Below are 21,930 nucleotides of genomic sequence, written 5' to 3'. Positions count from 1 at the left end.
CCCCCCCCCCCCCCCAAAAAAAAAGCTGAGTTGACTTGTATGCTTGTTGTCTGCTTAGTGCAGCTTAGGTAGTTCTGAAACTGCTTGTAGCTTGAGTCGCTGTTGTCCCTGTTAGCGTCTTCTGGCATAAGGGTGCTTGTCCGATCTGCTCTCCTTCCAAAAGAGTAATGCACAGGTCTCCAGAGTGACTTGCCCCCAAAACAGTTGGAAGGGAGAGGCAGAGTGAAGGAAGTCTGACATCCAGAGGAGTGGGATTCTGGTATGGAAACAAAGCCAAATATCTTGATAAGATTAAGCAAGGGCAGGAGGGAAAGCACCCAAACCTCTGAAAGAGAAGAAACTAGAAATAAGGGGCAAAGGGAGGAAGCTGGGACTGCAAGGCATTACGTAAAGGAGGAATAAAATAAAGGAATCCCGTATTTCCTGTAAGTCACTTTGTAGGCTCTGGAAACAAAGGTGGATTCAGCAACCTCTGTCTTTTACTCCTCTGTGTAATTTCATTGTTTTATCTCAAGTATTTCTTTTATGTGTATGTTTAAAAGGACCAGAAAACAATTTGCATTGGGTGAATAAAAGTACTTTGTAACATGTACTGGTGTAATAACATGGGTCTTTTCTGTTGTTAGGTGGAGATCTGAGTAACAAAATTGCAATGCTTTATTAATTCTGTTTTATTGTATATTACAGGTCTTAGAAATTGTAGTATTAGTTTGTGTACGTTGGGGGGGTGTAAACCAGCTGTTTCAAACTGTTAGGCAATCAGCTGCTTAATGTTTCTAGAACACCAAAATACCTTACTATATTACAAAGGTATCTTCTATGGGATTAAAAGAATTGGACTGCTTTATTCTGTGTTCCCTGTATCACTCTAAAAACTTGAATACTGCTTAACTTGGACATTGCAAAAAGTCTCTTCAATCCAGGTGACTCAGTCAAGGCTAGTATTAACTTGTAAAAACATTTGAAAGAGCACTTAAATAGCTTTGCATTTTGGAGGGTTCTGTCCCACTGTGCTTTCTGCTATTCCTTATTTTTGGGGGTTTTTTTTGGATATAGCTTAATATGATACGAATCTTTAAAAAACACCACCACATTTTTGGGGGAATGACTTGGGAATGAAGACCCACTGCCACTGCTGGGATGAATGAATGCATGCTGGATGCACAGAGGGAGAGGTAGAAAAGGGCCAGAATCACTCTTGGAGCGAAGAAATGGGTACTTGTGAATAGAGGAGAGCAACACAAGCGAGAGGTGTAATCTCCTTCTTAAGTCTGTGCTTGTTCAGCAGCAATGCCGACACAACGGTTGGGAGTGCTTAACTTTTTTGTGTGCCTGCCTGCTGAAGTCCAAACGCCCTGAGTGAGCAATCGTCTCGGTTGCTCAAGTCCTCCGAAAGGATCGGGATCACAGTCAAAAAGCAGTCCGCCCTTACTTTATGGGCATAGGCTATCAAAGATGTACAAAACATATAGTTTAATATGGCTTTTAGCGTGAAAAATTGATTGTAATCGGGATACCACGTCGGCCTGAGTGAAGGTGGTCCTGAGTTGTCAGTCACTGGAGGGATTTTGCTGGTCACTGAGCGCCCATCCTGCTCTGGATGAACATCCGCTGCACTTCCCTTTAGTAAGTGCAAAGGGCTATTATAACCCTCTCTGAGCCTGCAGCCGGTGGGGGTTGGAGCGCTTGTGTCTGCGTAGAGGTGACCGGGGCTTGGAGCAGCGTGGGGGAGCGGGTACGGCCCTGCTGCCGGGGTGAGGGGCAGGGCTGCCGGCGGGGCGGGCAGGGCTGGCCGGGAGGGGGCACGGTTGGGGGTCTCCATTTGGGGGGGGACTGGCGGGTACTCCTGTTGTGTTTGAATCGGTACCTTACTCCATCCGTCAGCTGACTTACGGATGCTGAAGGGGAGGGAGAGCAGTGTTTTTTCTTAAAATGGGTATGAGAAACAAGTTCAAAGGAGTATACGCTGAATATCCATGTCGCAGTCATTGAAAAGGCAGTAAAGCTAAACCAGGTCTCTTGATACTGACAGTTAATGTTTTGACATTGCTGTAGTCATTAGTAATTATAAACTGTCTACACTGTCATTTTAGTGTTCTTTTTTCTAAGTTCTGGGCATTTGATAATGCATTTAGGTGCACATTTGCTATTGATAAAAGCTGTGCAGCAGTGAGACAAAACCCCATAGTTTTAATTCTACTACAAATTATGTCTTTTAAATCCATTACTCTTCCAGCACAGCTCTATCAATACTACATCCAAACTATACCTCTCAGAAAAATAAAAACCTTAATGTGCTAGTGATGTAAAGTTGCTGTATTGTGAGACAAGTGTCATGCATCCATAGTGATGCTGCTGCTGTTTCATTTATATTCATGTGGGTTTATTTTGACCTGTCTTTTATTCTGATACAGGAGTGAACATACAGATGATTAAGATGCATGTATGAGCAGATCAAAGCTTATAGGGGTTTTGTTATGACCACGTTGTTTTCAGCCCCTGAAACCGTCATGCTTTGGAACAGCAAACTCTTTAGGTAGTTAACTTTAGATGCCAAAAAACTGCTAAAAACTAAACTATTTTACTGTAGTAAGATCTTATCTCCCCTCAGTGAAACTCAGACAGCATTTTTATGCTTTGTCATTTGATGCAGCAAAACCCCCTCCTATTGCATGAAGTGCAGTCTGCTTTGTAGAAGATGACTTCAAATACTGTCAAATACATAAAATTCACTAAATCAAAGTAAGATTAAATGTTAGTGAATCTTTTTTTTTAAAAGAGCTTTCCTGTGACATATTTGAAAGTATCATTTTAAATATGGCCAAGTCTCGAGATGTAATACTTCTTTTTTTTTTTTTTTTGCGGGGGGAGGGCTCATTTTGGCTATATACTCTTACCAGGAAAGGAAAAGCTTTTAAAATCATGCTTGTTTGGGTCTCAGTCTGATAATATTGTCTGGAGGAGCCAGCTTCTCAAGCTCAAAAACATTAGTAGAGCAACTTTTTTTTTTTTTTTTCCTAAGCCTATTTAGCATAGTGGTATGTGAGGACAGTGGCTGGTATGTGAGACACCTTTTTGCTGTAGGGGGAACCATCTGCATCTGGATGCTCCTGGTCCTGGTTAGTTACGGGCTGAATATCAGGACAGATAGCTCAAAGGAAAAATAAGTATGAAATGGCATTTTTGCCTCTTTAGGAACATTGTTTTAAAGCACATACCAAAAATATCATCTTGACACTGTTGCCAAACAGGAGCTGTTCAGAGCTCAGAATGTGTAGGTTTTTATGACTTAGTGTATTGGTGCATTTCATGTCCTGGAAGAATCTCTTTTAAAACACCGAGTGATATTTTTTACCTTTAAAGTTGTGATTTGAAAAAAATCAGTCAGATGTCTCCTCCCTTCTGTTAATGAAGGTATAATGAGAGCATCTGGAGCTGAAGGACCTGTTTGAAAGGTGTCCTTTGAACTTCTATGACCTTATAACTTCGATAACCTAACAACTTCTATAACCTAACAACTTCTATAACCTAACAACTTCTATAACCTAACAACTTCTATAACCTAACAACTTCTATAACCTTTGAAAGGTTATAGGAGAGACCTATTGCGTAAAGATGGTTTTTTGTTTTAATGAAGTAGCCAAGTAAATTAAGAGCTAGTTTCAACTCTCTATGGTCAGAATGGTGTGGTAGCAATAATATCTGTAGCTGAGGTAACTGTATGGTTTCAATCCCTTCCCTGTTGGAAAAGGGAAGGTAATAGTAAAGCTGGTAGTTTATGAAGATTAGGAGTGTGGAAGGTGAAACTGCATGCCCAGATAGGTGAGAAAATGTAAAGCATATATGCTACCCAGTGAAGGAAGAGGATCTATTCAGTGTTTCCTGTGTGGCTGTATCTCTTAATTACGATGTGCTGTACAAATGTGACCCAGAATACACCTTTGGGGCCTTTTAAATGGCACTCATCTGCTATCTGAGTGACAGCTGTGGGCAGTAGGGGTGAGGTGGTTTTTTTCTGCTGCAGTGAGGTGCTGCCACGCTGTTCGGCACCTTCAGACTTTCTGCAGTTCTAGACTCATGAACTAGGGAGGCATGCTTGTTAGAGTGCTGGTGTAATAACAGCGGTTATATTTAAATAAAATAATCCTGTTGAAGTAATTTTTGTCTAGCAGTGCATGTCAGTTATTGAGCAGGGGCACATACACAACCCAGATCTCCAGGTCAGCGTTCAGTTGATTGAGCCTTGAGACCATCTGTTAGTCTGGTTTCTTGAGTTGTTTTTTGTTGTGAATTTTTACTCTTTCACTTAGGTTCTCTGGAAACAACTCTTCATTATGCAGCATTCATCTGTTTTCAGAGTGGGTACATTCCCTTCACTGACCTAACATGGAATTTAGTGTCTGGGGGGGAGGAGGGGGTGGAAGGGTTAAGTGGTCCCTAATCTTATAATTTAGGACTGTAACCATACATAGGCTTGGAAATTCTAAGTCTGGCATTTACTAACTAAGGTTAAAAGGTAGAGAATTCTTAAAGTTGAGTGTATCAGTATCTCTGAATTACTGCTGCATAATTTCCTTTCCATTGTTTATTTTGTCTGTCCTGTAGCTTTTGGTAACTATTGTCTTGAGGCGTTTGAGGTTAAAAAGTTCAGTAGGACTTGGTTTTCAAAAAAAACTAAACCTCTACTGCAGGAAATGTTTTTGGTAGAATAAAAAGTGCAAGAGGAATAGAGACCTCCGTATTTCACCATATAAGTCTATTATTGATACTTGGCATGTGCAGTTCCTTATCTTCTCCTCCCCTAAGAGAAATACAGTTATTTGTTACCAGAGAGGACGCTGTACAAACTGGAGAATTAAAGAGCATTCTGTTGGCGTGATTTGGGCTTTCTTAGCCTGTCTTAACCTCATTCAGAGAAATAGTAAAGAAGCCCTGAGCCTTTCTGCTTCTAGTGATGAAGCTGCACCTGTTTGGGATTAGAGTCCTTGAATATCCGAATGTAGGTGCCATTTAAGTTGGGATTTGAAAATGCTTCTTTTGGTGGTGTCTCATAGTTGTCTGTTATATTATTTAAGATGTTACTTATGCTTGTGTTTGGTGGAGTAGTGCTAGAACTAGTAAAGGTAGCCATAGTTTGTCTGAAACTAGTCTGTGGCTGTTGGATTTCTATTCAGCGGAAATGACAAAGATGAGGTACAGGATAGCTTCTACGCCTGAATTCTCATCACTTGGATTTTTGGCTCCTCTCATTAGTGAAAGGAGGTGAAAGCTTTTTGCTGTGGAGAGGTGACACTCTGAGAAGGTGAACTTCTCTTATGCTCTTGTTTTCCTGTGGCCCTAGAACTGAGAATGCTGTGTGGGATCCCCATGCTTATAGTTCACTTCAGTACTTGTTTGAAGGGTTGAGTCCTAGTTAATCTGAAACTGAGCCTGACAGATACCACTACCAAATTGGCAGTACCTGTCGCACTCTTTGGCGTGAACAACTCTCTGAAGTATGCAAATCCTCTTCCATCTTCTGTTTTCTGGAGAATGGCAATGACTAGAAATATTTTTTTAATGCTGCTAGCTCTGGATGGAATTGAAAGGTCTTCAGATAAGGATTTATTGGTCTGGATGTAGCTTGCAAGAATATTTACATTACACGCAAGTGGTCAGCTGCACCGCCTTACTTCAGCAAATCCTTGAGTTTGCCACAATTTCATTTTATGCACTTCACCTCTGCAACACAGTAAGACAACTTTAATTCTACTAATAGTCACCAGACCAGGAAATGTGGGTGTGTTTTTTTCTGTTTTGATTTGCAAATATAAATTTTAAAGCTAGCTCTTTTGATCTGTCTCAGGGTAGTCCCATGGGTAAGTTGTGATGATGCACAGAAAGTGTAGTGGTGCTTTATATTATAATAGGAGTGGTAATTAAAGCTAATGTTGTTGCTGAGGTTAATGCTGCCATACCACAGCCAAAGTACAAGAGAAATTCTTCTTTCCTGCCTTATGCTTCTAGGGACTGATCTTATGGTCCAGTGAGTGGTTAAATAGCAGCTTTCTACTTGTATGAGTGAAGTCATTTGCTTCTGCTTTAAGGAGAATAGGTATTCAAAAGTAAAAGTTGAAGACCACCGAACACAAGGTAATCAATACATCTGGCCATATTATTGAATATGACAGATTACCTTCAACTTTTCATCCCCTCCCTGCCCTTTTGCTGAAACTGACTATTCTGATGGTCTCAATGTGTGGTAATACTGCAGGAAAAAGTGAAATGGTATTTGGAGGGGAAAAAAATACCAAAGATACTATGAGATATGTGAGTCTACTTGCGTTAGAGGACTGTATTACTCATTAGTTGCAGTTAGATTTCTGGTAGTTAAGATTTTGTTAAAATGTCTAGTGGAATGCTGAGTAGTTCTTCTGGTATATATTGTTATAGTCTCTTCTGTGGCCTCTAAGTGATACAAAGGCAGAGATACATTACATTAAGTTTCCGGTTTCTTTAAAGTGCCATTGGAATGTTGATTTCCTGCACCATGGTAGTTGTGTTCTTCTGAAATATGGAAGCAGCATCTTGGTTAATCTGCTTGGTGATGTGTGCAAACACCAGAGCTGTCAATAGTCTAAACAGATCCCAACAAGAAAACCCAGCATGTGTTTTGGAACTCTTTTCCACTGTTTGGACAGTTCATATTCAGTGCATTTTTTTCTGGACTACTGAAGTTCTTGTTAATGTGATACTTAACTTGAAATAGTGTTATGACCAACACATTCAAAAGTAAATACAGGCCGCCTATACCTGCAGGTTGTTGTTTTCTGTGTACTAGATAAGTAGGCTCAGTTGATTCACAAACTAATCAGGTTTTTATGTGATAAAGGAATGGAATGATTGATAAAATGAGTGGTAAATCTGCCACTTTAGTGATCCTGTCCTTTCTTCAGACTGCTTGGAGTCTATTTCTTAGAATTAAGAAACGGCATGAGTTCTTGGAGATTCTGTTACTCTTCAACAGCTGATTTTAAGTTCTTCATGCTGGGTTTTTCACAATCCAGGAGTTAGAGGAAAATCTAATTTAATTAGGGAGTCGGTTATATTTGAGAAATCCTCATACAGTCCCTCTATGGCTTTTAAATATCTTGAGGCAAGACCAAGCTTGCCTGCAAACCCAATATTGAACTGGCATTAATAGCTGGCTAGATACTGTTGACTCATGTCAGTCATCTTAGTGCTATCTCACTAAAGACAATAAGAAAAAAACCCTCTTAATTGTGCCTGAGTGTTATAGCATACTTGTATTTGGAATTCTAGTCTTTGGTAAGTATCAGAAAACCCAGGTAAGCCCTCTGGGCAACCAAGTTGAGAAACATGTTAAGTGTAGAAGTTGTATCTGTTTATATCCTACAACTTTGAGATACAAACATGACTTATTTCAAAGCAGTATGAAGGTCTTTCTTAGTTGAGAGCAGGCAGATCCTAAGCATATTTTTTCTGTCTTACCTTCTCACTCTCTTGCAGATCTTGGAGCTTGAAATCTCTATTGTAGTAACAAAGGCTTCCCAAGTTGAACAAATGTTATGATCACTCTGTTTGGATATAGCGGAAACTGCTAATTTGGGAGTAGTGCCTTGGCAGATTATTTTGATAACCATCTGTATGTGGTAGTGGTGTGTTGCCAACTGTTCAAGTAGTGTTGCCAGAGTTGGGTTTAGGATTTGTTAGTGTTACAGTAGGAGCGGCCTGAGCAGACAGGCAGGATTTTGAAAATGTAAGGGTGTTTCTGGTTTTGCCTTTCTTGCACTCCCTTTGTAACATCATGTAATCTTACAGAGAACACCAGGATAAGTAGGAATGGGGGTTTTGGGAACTTGGTTCAGAGGGTGTGGGTACTGAAGAACTTGTTCCATGTCAATAGAGGAAGAAGTGCTGACCTACTAGGTAGAAGAATAATGTGAAGAAATGCCAATGGAACCTACGTATTTGTAGCTTAGAGTAGTGATGGTGGAACAGCTAGAAGCTTACCTCTCTAGTGATAGGCAAGAAATCGTCTCCTGTTGTATACTTGAACTTCAAATTAAAACACAGGATCAGACTAATGAGCAAGATTATTTTTTTAATATAGAGGAGGCTTGTAATGGGTATTTCCTTATGTAAGTAGGAAAGTTGTGCATGTTTGTTTAGTAGTTTTAAATGTTTAAAGTGTTTCACATAGGCCTTACTGTGGGAGGGATGGGGACAATATAATTACTTTTCTTGTTTTGTACGTTTAGGACTCTCATATCTTCCTGTTCCCTTAGAAGAAAAATGTGTTCTGTATTAACTGGAAATGCTGTCTCTTGTTTATTCCTTGCACACTCACAGAAAGCCACGAAGAAAACTGACAAACCCAATGTGTTCTGTATTAACTGGAAATGCTGTCTCTTGTTTATTCCTTGCACACTCACAGAAAGCCACGAAGAAAACTGACAAACCCAGGCCAGAGGAGAAGGATGACCTAGATGTAACAGAGATGAGTAATGAAGATCTTCAAGAGCAACTTGTGAAATATGGACTAAATCCTGGCCCGATTGTAGGTAGGTCAACTGAACTAGCAAATATTCATCCGTTCAACATATTTCTCACTGAACCTCAGTTCTGAGTACTCTGAGCTTCTCTGATACAGTTGCTTATTAAGTTTGGTACCAATACTGTTACAATCCTACTTCCCACTTAAGATGTTTTCATTGAACTATTTACATTGAGAAGACTCGAAGCATTGCAGTGTAGGCAAGTCCACAGTTTGTTCCTCTTGTGTTCTAGGCCAGCTGGAGATGTTTCAACTTCTGTTCTGAAGCTGTATAACTGTTAGTTAAAGTTCAGTGCTGGGGTAATTAGGTCTTCTAATACAGAGGTTGAGATCTGGGGCCTGCTTAAATAGAAAATACATCTTACATAATAAGCTAATAGCATTGAGAACAGAATGAGAACATGGGAAGTTCCCTTCCCTAGAGCATTTCCTACTCACTGCGTTGTGCAGTAATGTTTTCCTTTGCTAATTTTTTTTTCTGGCCTGTCCTGGTTTTGGCTGGGATATAAACCAGGACACGTCCCCTTGAACCTAGTGTTTTATCCTGCATGCTAACCTACATCAGGAGAAGTCCTGACCCCAGCTTAATCTCCTGCCTTGGGCACTCATATGTGATGAGGAATCAAAGCTCCTTGCCTTTCAGATTGTGCCCTAGCCTAATGGCAAGGGACTTTGATTTCACAGCTCTTCAAAAAAAGATGGTCGCCTGTAGTGTGCTGAGCCTTCTGTGGAATGTTCTTGAAATCCTGGGTGGATGGAAGTGTCAGTGATAGAGCCTGGAGTCCTGTGTCTATTTAAAGTCTTATGCATAATATTTTCTGTTAGCTGTTTCTGTATGCCTTCCCATTCAACCTATTCTTCTTGGATAGTGCTCAAGTCTTCTGAAAAATTCAAGTACCGATGCAGTTCACTGGAAAGATGTTCAAATTTGGTCTAAGTAAAAGCCTTAGTTCTTACAGGGTATGGATTCTGTTTCTTGTGAGAGCCTGCCGCTTCTTTTTGAGGGTGGCTTCCTCTTACCTGAAATCTTCTAAGGTTAGAGTTTTCTGCAGCTAACAGCTCAGGCACCAGTCACCTCTGCAGATTTTTGCCAGCACAGTCCTGACATGGAAGTATGTGCTAGACTTGATACCTTTTAAACAGCTGTTCTCTTAGATCAAGTGTTGCAGCCTGATGGCTAGACGCAGCAAACAGAAGTTCTGATGTTGCTGCTTACTTGCAACACCTCTGATGCTTATTGGAATGAATTTGCCAACAGGGCAAAGCTTAAACTAAGTGGGAAGGGGTGCTAATTCCAGGGTGAAGGGATTAAGAGGATAATGGTGGAATCTGCATGGAAACTGTTGCCCTTGCAATATCAGTCTCACTAAATTTTTTGTGAGGGCATAACTCCTCGTGTATTGCAGCATATGAAACAAAACATCTAAGAAGCTGGTAAGTTCCCTTTCCATAGAGAAATGCTTGTAACTTTCAGTGTACTAACAGGTCTAAGTCTATCTTAAGAATTCCCTTAAACCAAAAAGTTAGAAGCCTTAGACATAGTTCTATACCTAGAGGTATATGCTTTGGGCCATACAGATAGATTAAAAATAAAAAACATGCGTTCAGAGATTCCTAGGGAATATATAACAGGTAAGTTCTAGCAATCAAGTCAGGAAAGATGAAAACTGTATCTTTAGCTTGTATCCTTCCTTGTTATAGCTACTACTAGGAAACTTTATGAGAAAAAACTGTTGAAACTGATGGAGCAAGGTCCAGAACTGAAGGCACCTGTGCCTCTCCCAGCAATTTCTTCAACTGCTGAGAACACCAGACAGAATGGAAGTAATGATTCTGACCAGTACAGTGACAATGAAGAAGGTAAGACTTAAGTGGAACTTGCATGTGAACTATTCAAATTATACATCAGCAATACTTGCAGTAGAAGAAATATCTAAGGAGGGCGTGATCTTGCTGTTAGGTGAGGCTTTAAGATACTGCTGTAGACCATGTGAGTCATGTACTTGATCATGCAGTACTAGCACAGTGATCCAGGTGCTTGTTCTGGGAAAGGAAACTTCTTGCTACTAAACTGTTCCCTTTTGTCCATTTTCCCCAGATTGGAGCCTGTAAATCTGATAGGTAGGAGAACTGCATATGAAGTGTTCAGTGCTGTTTGCACTTCATCTTTAAGTGCAAGTGCAATTTTGTCTTACGGTGCTTACAGTAGTTATCTTTGCTATGGGATAGTGTATCAATGTTTAATAGACTTCTGTACTTTTTTAATATTGTTTAATGTCTCATGTATGACTCAATCCCTTTTATGCTCTGTTCCTTATGGACTTAGTTTGGGGGGGGTTGATTGATTGGTCTTGGGTGTGGTTTTTGCAGTTTTAATATCAAGTTTATGTCAAAGTGTAGGAGTGGGGGAAGTGCAACCTAAAACACACCATCATACATCTTACAAAAAGTAAAAACTGTGTAGACTTTAAAGAGTGTCTTGAATGGAATGTTAGAATATGCTTATTTTCTGTGGTTTGGTTTTGGGGGTGGGGTTGGTTGTGGGTTTTTTTTTTTTTTTTTTTACAGGAACTTCCATGGAGACAGGACAGAAAGGGTTGAAATACAACTAGGAACTTGATGGATCTCCCTTGCGTATTTGGGCTTTTTTTGAACTTTAATCTCTTGCACTTTCAGGTGGGGAGGGGGATGTTAGATTTATTTAGTTATTTTTAGGACAGCCAAGAGCCCAGTCACAACTGACAGCTATCTCCTTAAACTTACATATGCTTCATCTAATTACCAAACTGTTCAAACACTGGGGGTGGGAACCAAAACCAAACACATCCCACCCCCCAGCAAAAAAAAGTTTTCTGTGAATAAACTCTATATATGTTGGTATAATGCTATTAGAATTTTAGAAAGGGGTTGGAAATAATACATCCTCTTACTGGTAAGATGACTGCTAACCACTCACCTTTCTTCTGCATCAAAAAGGAGTTTTATATAAAAGGATCTATTTTAAAGGAAACGAAACTAACGGCCTAAACAATGTTGAAAAGCTTCAATACCGTTACTACAATCAGTAGTATAATGGTACTTTGGTTAAAGCAATTGCAACTTGATACCGGTTTCTAAATGGAACTGCTGGATTGGTCAAAGCTTGTCTGAAATGTAGGGGTTTTAAGACAATACTGGGGTCAGTGTTTTAAAATAATTTTTAAGGTTATTGTTCAAAAGTCTTTGTTCTTCTACATTCAATGGAGAAACTTGCCTGTATCTTGCAACTTTTTAAGAAAATGGTAACTCATAACAGAGTTATGTTGCCTCTTAAAATGAATTTTTATTAAAATACAATTGGTTTAAACTAGTACAACAACCAGTAGTATTATAGAAACTAGTTATATTAAAACTGGTTACAGATTCGAAGACTGAGCTGAGGCTTGAGAAGAGAGAACCATTGAAAGCCAGGACAAAGACTCCAGTAGCACTCAAACAAAGAAGAGTTGTTGAACACAACCAGGTATGTTTAATTTAGTGGTATCTGGAATAGCTACTAACTGCAGGTGATGTGCTCACTAAATACCTTACTACTTTTAACGTAATCACATTTGACTAAGTGAGCTATGCTATTTTTTTAAAAGTTCTTTCAGAAAGCCTGTACTAATACAGCATGAAAATCTTGTGAATTAACTAGCTGCTGTTTTTAGCCTGTCTGATAACATCTAAAATTACGGTCTGCTAAAAGCTGTTTGTCTGACTTGCCAGCTGCTGTAGCACCTACTAGAGAAAAATAACAGGCAACCTTAACATGTTTAGTTTTGGAAACCCGGTAGGTTTTTAAGTCAGATGGGCTGATATCATCCTGTTGGATGTTTGTAAACAACTTGATTCAATAAAAGAAGCTGTTTCTTAAAAAAAAAAAAAAAGTTTAGAAAACGGTTGGTTTTTGTTTTGTTTTTTTGTGTTTGTTTTTTTGGAAATGTTTTTAAATACATATACATCATATTTCTATCTATATGGTTTGATATCTATAGATACATGTATGCATTTAAATACATATGTGTAATGGCTGTGATTTAAATACAATACATGAAGTAATGTTCTTCTGTATATGCCTATATTTATATATATAGAACTGTGTGTACACACATGCACTAGCTATCCATATAATATTTTTTCCTCATCTATGCTTGTAGCAGCAGTACTAGAGCAGACATTAATTTGTTAGAAAGCTTCTCTTAAGAAGAAAAATAATAAATAACAAGTTTAAATCTCACTGTATGTACCGCTTGTCCTTTACCTTTAAATAATATTAGTTCTATTGTCTTGGTGAAAGAGGGATTTTACAGAAGCACCTCAGGTTTTCACACTGCTGGCTGAATACTGGATTCGGTAGTTGGTGGCTGATCTGTCCTTGTGATGTGACAGTGTCACTAAATACCCTGTTCCCCAGCTTAAGTTACTTAAGATCTTTACAGTGTTATTCATCTGACCAAGAAGTAGTGGACTTGTGCTACAGTAAAGGACTTGTACAGAAAACATTCAGTGACTCAAAATCTGACCTGTTAATAGCTTTGATGTATTTTAGCAGATCAGTGACTTTTCTCACTCCTTTATAGTATGGTAAATGCCAGATACTTCCTATTTAGATAGTGTGTATGTATGTATAAACATGCTTTTGCTTTTGCTATGGATGTATCTTCAAGCAGGTAACACGCTGCTATGTGAGCTTTGGATAATACAACACAGTTATGGAGATCCATAACTAGTTCTGCTTATTTTTAATTGGATTTAAGATGAACAGATTTCACTTCTACAAATCAAAACACACAGTTCAACACACAAAGTATTCCTTAATTTATTCAGGCAACTTCTGCTCATGATGGTCTTTATAATGGGAATCTGAATCTTGAGGTTCTTGTATTTTAAGGATTACTTTTTTTTTTAATTGCTATGCACCCAGAAATCCCTGCCAGCCTCAGTATAATAGAGGTATTTAATTCAGCTATCAACAAACAAAGCTTCCTAGTTTTCAGGAACCCACTTACAGAATAAAAGGGAAGAGATACAGTGATGTATTTTTGTGGCATTTTCAAGTGATGAGTGTTTACTCAATTTTTTTGTCATCCACTTTCATTGTAATAGCATTAGGTCATTACTGTGTTTTGTCTTGCAATCTTTTACATGTGCAGTATAGATGCAATATTTTGCGACTTGTATATTTTAATTACCAGTAGTTAATCAAAGGAATATTACTTAGATTAATCAAAAAAGATCTAATTTCAAACCGATGCCAAATTCTTCAGAAACGCTTAACTCTCTAGCTTGTTAAACCTTTTACCCGACTGCTGTGGTTAAAAAAAAAAAAAACAAAAAAAAAAAAACCAAAAAAAACCATCAGCAAAAATTTACAGCTGCTTGAAGCCGAGAACAACAATGTTTTTGGCTAGCAAATGTGTGGTCATATATTTTGCTGAGAATAAAAGTGGAAGACAGGGAAGATGTTATCTTCTGTTTCTTTTCCTCTTCCTGTGAAATTGGATCTTAAGTTTGCAGCTGATGTATCAAGTGACCATACTCATTCTGCAGAATTATATGCAACTGTCACGCACTGTGTGGCATTGGCTCAAAGATTATGAGGCTCTGAAGAGTGGTGGGGCTGAATTGGTTGGTAGTGTGGTCTGAGCAGACTTGTTAGTCACTTCTAGGTCCTGTCCAGCACTAGCCTTAGTCCAGACGTACATAGCTGAAAGGATTGTCATTTGGCATGGATGGATGTTGCTATTCTCTTAAGAAAAGAGTGCAAATAGATAGTCTTTAAGCAGGCTGGTGCAAAAGAAATTGGGTGGGGAGGTTGAGCAGGCTTATGGGTCTTACCAGTCAGTTAGCAGTGGAGGGCTAGATGAATTTGAGCTCTGCTGTTTGTGCTTAATTGCCTCCTCATAGTGAACTGGAAAAGTTGGAAGAAAACCCTAATTTGAATGCCCCCTTCCAATCAGGTATGTGAATATAGAGTTAGAGTTCAAAACTGAGCCGAAGGCCTCATAGTAGATAGCACTGGACAGAAAGAGGCGGGCTACACAGCTTAAGTGTTAAGGAGTCCTAGCAATGTAGAGCTACTCTCTCTCCTTAAGACTTTGTATAGTGACATTCTGCATGTGCTGTGTTCTCCTACTCCTCCCTGCATTTTTTTGACTACCTGTATAGCTGGACTTCTTAAAAATAAAACATATAGCATTGCAGCTGCTGGCATACAAATTTCACGTGCTCAATAAAAATTCATTCAAAAAAATTTCATTCACTCAATAAAAAACTTCGTAAGTGATAGCTGAGGTAAACGCATAATCTATAGCTTCACTGCTCGTGAGTGATATGACAGTTAAAAGCACATGCGGAATAGTACTTGTGTACTACACCACTGTAAATTTCTCTGGTTATATACAGGGTATTGGTGTACCTAAAGATGAGTATTACATTCTAACAGGGTTTATTTAGTTCAGATATTAGTGGGATAAGCAGACAAGGCCTGCTCAATTGACAGTAACGATAACTATAACTGTAGACAACAATTTTCTTTAAATTTTGTCTGTTGAATATGCTCTGCTGAAGTCTGGATGGGTCTTATGCAGTAGACTGTTTTTTTCGTAGACTTTCATGCAAGAAAAAACTTGAAACTTGGTACTTAAAACACATGACTGACAAGCATCGGAAGAACTAAGGAGAGAGGCTGTTATTTACTGAAGTACTTTTAACTTTTCATTAGAAGAAAACTAGTTCCTAGTCAAACAGCCTGGGGCAGGGGAGCCCTCCATTAGTAGGATAAGGGAATTGCCGTACTGCTTTCTTGAGTGGAATGTGTTTTGAGTGGAATAATTCTGAAATTACTGTTTTTCTCTAAGGTTCTAAAGAAGAACACCTCTCAAATAGAAAGTGTTTGGGGGTAAGGTGGGGAGCCATGATTGAAGGTTGCAGGTTAAGCTTTTCTTAATAGGGAAGAGAAGCCAGTGTCTGGTGAATATATAAAGAAGGGTTGGGAGATCTTTCATCAGAAGTCTGTTTAAATTGAAAAGAATATTGGAGACTTAGGCTGAAATCTACAATTCTATACAAAACATCTGAATCTGTTTGCACTTGAGGCCTGTGCATAAATAAACATCATAGATATACATCACTTGGTTTTCAAAGTATTTTAGTGACTTTGGAGTAAAGCGAAACACTTGTGCTCCCTCTGCTGGTTATGTAGCAGCTGTAATACAGAACTTACATTAAGAATCATAAAGCTGCTCAGCTTCTAGTTTCACTGGAGTAACTTTGAAGATACAAGTGGGGAATGGATAAGAGCATTGTTAGACTTTTTTTTTTTCCTCTCGATAAATAAATACTTTCCAGCCTGCTCTCTTAACACATTGTTTTGGAGCTAATACTGTTCCAGTGCAGTTATTTCTGCTGTTAGACCTGTAATTGACAGTTGCACCAGTCTGTATAACTTCCATCAGCACTGAGTGTAACTTGGTAATACATCAATGCATGCGGTGTTAATGTGCAAAGACTTCAGTATTAACAAAGTAATAATTTTTATTTTTAAACTTAACCAAATAAAAAGGAAAACATTGTATATAATCTAGAAGAAGCAGGCCCTCATCTCCCTTTCCCTCCAGGTCTATGTTTGGAATTAATTTTGAGGAGGATTTTTTCTTTGAGCATAAAACTTGCACTAAGGCATTGGGAATGATGTGTGTTTCTTAATGGCTATGAAAGTTTGGCACTTAATGTTGTTACTTAGATTTGTAAAGTTCTGTGTCAGACTTGATCGTTTAAACCCGCTGTTATGTGAAAATTGTGTGAGTTTCATCTCTGTATGAAACTTAAGATTATAACACATCTCCCCCTGTCCCCTGTGGCTGGAGATTAGTTCCTGTTGAAACGTAGGTGGCTGTGCCTAAACTATTCCCATCTCTGTTTGAGAGAATAGACACCAATCTGGGTAGAGAACAAGGTGATGCTTTCTGCTTATGCTCATAGATTAATTTTTTTTGTGTAGGCAGGTGACATAATGGGCCTGAAAGGTAGCGTATCTGCTGTCCATGACCTGATGTAACTACTTGTAGCATTAGTTATTTCACATTATTGCAGTGAGCAGATTATCAGTTTTTACTGTTGGGCATTATCTAGTCAGTTCTGTATTTGAAGAATAATGTGCTCTGACATAAGTATTGTGTTCAACACTACTAATCTAGCTAGCTATTCATTATTGAATGTATTAGGATCCAAATTTGTTTTGGATTGTAGACACACTGCTTCTGGAGTATGCATGCGATTCTGGCTTTTGGTTGTGGGTATCCAATGTCGAGAGCTGGCTTTCACGTATTTGATCATGTGTTTGATGCTTGAATAGACCTATTCTCAAGATGGAGTTACTGAGACTGTCTGGACAAGTGGATCTTCAAAAAGTGGACCTCTGCAGGCATTTTCTAGGGAGTCTACAAGAGTGTCAAGAAGAACACCAAGGAAAAGGGTGATGAGAGGCTTATTATAATAGACAAGCTTTTTTTTTCTCACTGTTAGGGTCCCAGTGGCTATTTTATTCAATTGTTTTCTTTTGTTTGTTTTAAAAAAACAGGTGGAAGCTACAGCACAGTTGCCTGTAGATGATGCTGTAATAACAGAGAGTACTCCCATAGCTGAAACTATATTGACTGCAAGCAACGAGACCCTAGTAAATATGCTTAGTAAATATGTTTAATAAATCATGGAAGTGGTATTCCTCTGTAATATATCTTTACTGACAGAATCATTCTGTTTTGAACATAGTCTTACTTTCCTTAAAACAGTCTTCTATTCAGTAGTCTTTGAAACCACATATTCAGTATCTGTATTAGTACCTAATGCTGTTCACTTTGAGATGGGACTAGGTAGACACCTAGGTCCCATCTAATGTCTTTTGGGGGGGAGGGTTGAGTAGAACCACTTTAAAAGCTCAGATCCTTTCTTAATTTATTTAAGTACATGCAGAATATCTGCTTTTAAGTTTGGCTTTTCTTGCAAACTAAATAGCCTTTATGTTTCTAAATGGCTTAAAAGAAACTACTTGGAATGATAAGCAATGTGTTTCCTGTGCTTATTTCAGAGTATCTGTTACGTAACCCTCTTGAGTTAACTCCTAACATGCATATATGCAGTGCACATAAAGGTTTTGTTGTTTGGTTCTGCCCCCTTCTCGCTTTTATTTTGTATTTTGGCTGATTCTGAGTTTGAACAATTTTGAATCTCGGCAGGTTGTCAATAGGGTGCCTGGAAATTTCAAGCATGCAGCTCCTACGCTGTCAATCAGTGAACTCTCAGACATGCCCAGAAGAACACCAGAGAAACCATTGATGACAGCTGAAGTAAATAAATTAAAACTTAGATTGCTATTGCTTATTCTCTGTGAACAAGATTCTTGTGTGTATGTGCTTACTCATTAGTACAGAAGGGGGTGGAGGACGTCACTGCCGAGGTGGCACTAGTCAAAATAGACTAGCATAAAAGAGAGAATATAAACTAACCTTTATCTCCCCTTTTCAGATTTGGGTGTTTGGGTGTGTGTGTGGAAATCCTGCTTTTCTCCCTCTCCCCCCATGTGTTTTGGTTTGTTATTTCTACCTGTGCTGCTATTTTTCTGTACAAAATGTAGATTTTTTTCTTTTAATTTCTTTGAATAACTCAAAGACAGAGCAAAATTGTGGGTTATCTACCTTTGATCTTGTAAATCAGCCTATCCTGAAAAACCACAATGTGCCTTAATGTAGGGAATCAAAGAGTAGGATTACTTTAGACCAAAAGCCTGAATTTAAAAAGCATCTGTAGATTCCTGTCAATTACTAAGAAAGTAAAAGAATTATGTTCTGTTAACCTATTCAAGCTGTCAGAATTATATACCTTTTGGAGAACTGTAAAGCACTTGCAAGTATATGTAATGTATTAATTTAGTACTGTAATATTGTGGAAATTCACATGACAAGATAATGCTTGGCTGAATTTAAATGGAGTTCATTGCTTCATGTAGTTACTGTAGATAAAACTTGTATCAACACTTGTGAAGCCTATTCTACCAGTGGGTCTGAGACTTATGAAATGGGCTGCTTTATTTGTTTACAATGTGACTGTAATGTAGACTTAGTTCTCAAATAGAAGGTTGTGGGAAAACTTGATATTCTATTTCAGACTGCCTAAATTTTTTTTCAGTTAGTGTTCTACTGTACTGTGGCATTGTTTATTACAGCAAGAAGAGACAGATTGCCCACATCAATGCTTTTTTAATCGTGTTGGCCACAACCAGTCCTGTGATCTGCTCAACACAGCCATGATAGAGGTGATGGTTAAGTTTTTTGATCATCTGCATCATTGGCTGGCAGGTGTATTATATTTATACAATGTATTCTTTATCTTAAAGGAAACTGAGGAGAGCACTGAATGCTTTAAGACACCAAAAGTGACCAGACAGCTGCCACTAACAAAGGTTAAATTAACTTCTAAAACCCAAGAAGTAAACTTCTTGAATGTCACTGGGTGACTCGTTCATTCTTACAAATTGCACATGGTTATGGTCACTGAGATAGCTATGCAGGAGCTTTTTGTTTTGTGGTCTGTTAAGCCTATAACTGTTTTTGGTTCCTAGGTGCTGGAGAAAACTCATACAGAAGAACGAAGAGCAGAAAGGGATATTCTTAAGGAAATGTTCCCTTATGAAGTATCAACACCTACAGGAATTAGGTATTACTAATGTTTATGGGGGGTTATTTCTCAGTTCTTGTAAACCTGTTTAAGCTGAGAAGCATCTTTTGATTATATTGCTGGATTTCTGAGAAACAGTTTTTGCACTCTGGCTCAATGACAGTTGAGATGATCACCTATCTTTTCTGTTCTACATACATGGTTTTGTTAGCCGAAACAGTCTCTTCTCTATTTAAATTGGGGGTGGGAGGACAGGATATTACTGTAGCAGGAATTATTACTGGAACTTCTGGATGCTGGAGGTTAAATGGAAAGGGCTTCTCTGTGGTAATGGCTCACAATATTTAAGTTTTTGGCTAGATGCAACTGCTTTAGGCCTGCTGTTAAATTAAGGAAAGATCTCCCAGCATAGATTTGAGCTTTCTTTCTGAAAGCAAAAAAGAATTTTCACATACCCTATTTTCTTTTTCCTTTAAGTAGCAGTCCTGTTGTAGTCAAAGATTACTCTTAGCATGAATAAGCATGGCATTTAGGAAGGGCTATTACATTTTTCTTTGCAACTTTGTATTTAAACAAAAATTGAAACAACCCTCTGGATAATTAAGCAATTCACAAAACTTTGTCCTATTTAGAGAATATGAGGAAAAGTTTCCCTGTGTTAAGGTGTGAAATCAACTCCTATGTTTCCAACATGTTAATTATAGCTTCAATTTAAACTGCAATTGCATAAAGTCTTACCATAAGGAGAATGTATGGTACCAGTTACTACTACTGTGGCATATCTGCTCACCACTCAGCTTTGTTCTCTCTTGTTTTGAGGTCTATCAGTCTAGTTAAACTTATGCCACTTTTTAAAAATAAAAATCATGCACGTGTACTCCTTGTATATAAGGACTTGGCAATGTATGTGGGTTTTTTAACCCTTACTGCTTTGCCTTCTGGCTCTGTGTATTGGCTTAGCCATCAGTAGATATTTTAATGGCCAGGGACAATCTTAGGTTTAGAAATCCCAGTGGGGCTGCGTAAGTGATCGTTAAAGATGCAGACAGAAAGAGATACTTCCTAGAGTTTTACTGCCAGTTATGATCCATTGATTATGTGGATAGGGTGAAATAAAGTGGCATTTGAGGGTTTTTTAAGGGGTGTTTGTTTGAACACTGAACTAACTTTAAAAACAGTAATGATAGCCATGCTAGAGTTCAAGAGACAGATATTTCAGGTACTGCATTCACTAGAAATGATTTTTAGTTCTTCAATTATACTAAAATTTTCCTGTATATATTAGATTGCTCTTTTAAATATGCAATATTTTAATTTTTTTTTTTAATTGACAGTGCTAGCTGCCGTAGACCAATCAAAGGAGCTGCTAGCCGGCCTATAGAGCACAGTGACTTCAGAATGGAAGACAGTTTCTCTAAGTATGCTCCAAAATATGGTACCTCAACTGACATCAAGTCAGAGAAACCACCAACAAAAAAAGAACGCTCCATTCCCCTGTGGATAAAAATTCTTCTCGTTGTTGTTGTTTCGGTCTTCTTGGTTTTGGTTTATCAGTCTATGGAAACTAATCAAGGAAATCCTTTCTCTAAGTATATGAATACTGTCTCTGAGGCCGGTGCCAAATGAGTATCTTTCTGAAAGGCACACCTGATTTGATCTCCTGTTTTTAATTCTAGAGAACTCTTCTGCCCTCTTATCGGCTCAAGGACTTCTTACAAATAATGTGATTGGAACCTGATAAATTGGATAAATGAAGCAAGATAATATTAAACGGACATCGGTAACTTTCTGGACTTTGGACTAGTAGGAGATCACTTTGCCATAGGAGTAACATTTTTTTAGATCTTTGAACTTTTTGTAGGCTTTATTTTTTTAATGTGGACATCCTTTAAATTCGTTTTTGAGAAACTGTATATTTGTTTTTGCAAGAACTTGGAAGCTGAGAAGGGCAAAAATGTAGTAAAATGTGAAGCTGTGTTTTTAAAGCTTTTCCTTTGTACAGAAAAGAAGTTGTACTTTTGTCTCTATAGATTATTGTGGAGGAGGATTTTAACACAAGTGATAAAGGGAAATGCATCTTTCTATGCATTTTTTTCAGTAACAATGTAACTGAATTTGATCTTTTAGGATGTAGGGAGAGTACGACAACCTTTTCTGTAGATTACTGTAACTTTTTAGTAAATGTAACTGTAAAACTGTTTGCATTTCTGTAAAAGTCTTAGTATCATATTAGTAACTCCGTTTAAGCGTAACATCATTTAAATGTATCCCTTCATTTTAGTGCTTACAGTGTTGTAGGAGCTGAATACAAATCTAATTGGCAAGAGATGTCTTAGAGAAACTTATTTATTAGTAATATGTGTGGAAAATAAAAATTGCATCAATATAATTTGCTACTAAAATACTTTTTTGGGTCAAGATTGTTATCTGAAGTAGTCTAAATTCTGACTTTAGCAGTGGTCTTTTTTTTTTTTTTAAAAAAGAGAGGTCTTTCCAATACAGCTTTCTGTGATTATCTTTGAATATTCATGTAGAGAAGTATTCTCAAAGCGTGAAAATTCCATATGAAGTTTTATTCTTGTATGAAGAGGGCATTGCTGCATTTTCTGCTACAGTTTCATCTTCTAAGGTGAGATTTACTACTTTCATGCAGTTGAATATTTTTCTCAGTGGAAGCA

The 21,930-nt window shown here is 38.1% G+C and overlaps 1 protein-coding gene across 1 annotated transcript in view; it reads left to right on the top strand.

The window, feature by feature from the left end:
* Positions 1-21,930, top strand: part of TMPO (thymopoietin) — a 35,867-nt gene extending 13,937 nt beyond the window's left edge. The window contains exons 4-11 of the mRNA XM_009321346.1: positions 8,438-8,564; positions 10,259-10,417; positions 11,959-12,059; positions 16,935-17,054; positions 17,160-17,255; positions 17,815-17,925; positions 19,197-19,291; positions 20,587-21,930. Coding sequence (XP_009319621.1) covers positions 8,438-8,564; positions 10,259-10,417; positions 11,959-12,059; positions 16,935-17,054; positions 17,160-17,255; positions 17,815-17,925; positions 19,197-19,291; positions 20,587-20,878 — 1,101 coding nt within the window. The 3' untranslated portion in view covers positions 20,879-21,930. The remainder of the gene's footprint in view (positions 1-8,437; positions 8,565-10,258; positions 10,418-11,958; positions 12,060-16,934; positions 17,055-17,159; positions 17,256-17,814; positions 17,926-19,196; positions 19,292-20,586) is intronic.

Source organism: Pygoscelis adeliae, unplaced genomic scaffold (genome assembly GCF_000699105.1).
Source record: "Pygoscelis adeliae isolate BGI_AS28 unplaced genomic scaffold, ASM69910v1 Scaffold232, whole genome shotgun sequence".
In the NCBI taxonomy this organism is placed as follows: Eukaryota; Metazoa; Chordata; class Aves; order Sphenisciformes; family Spheniscidae; genus Pygoscelis; species Pygoscelis adeliae.
Note: the sequence above shows the minus strand (reverse complement) of the source record. Positions and strands in the feature narration are given on the sequence as shown.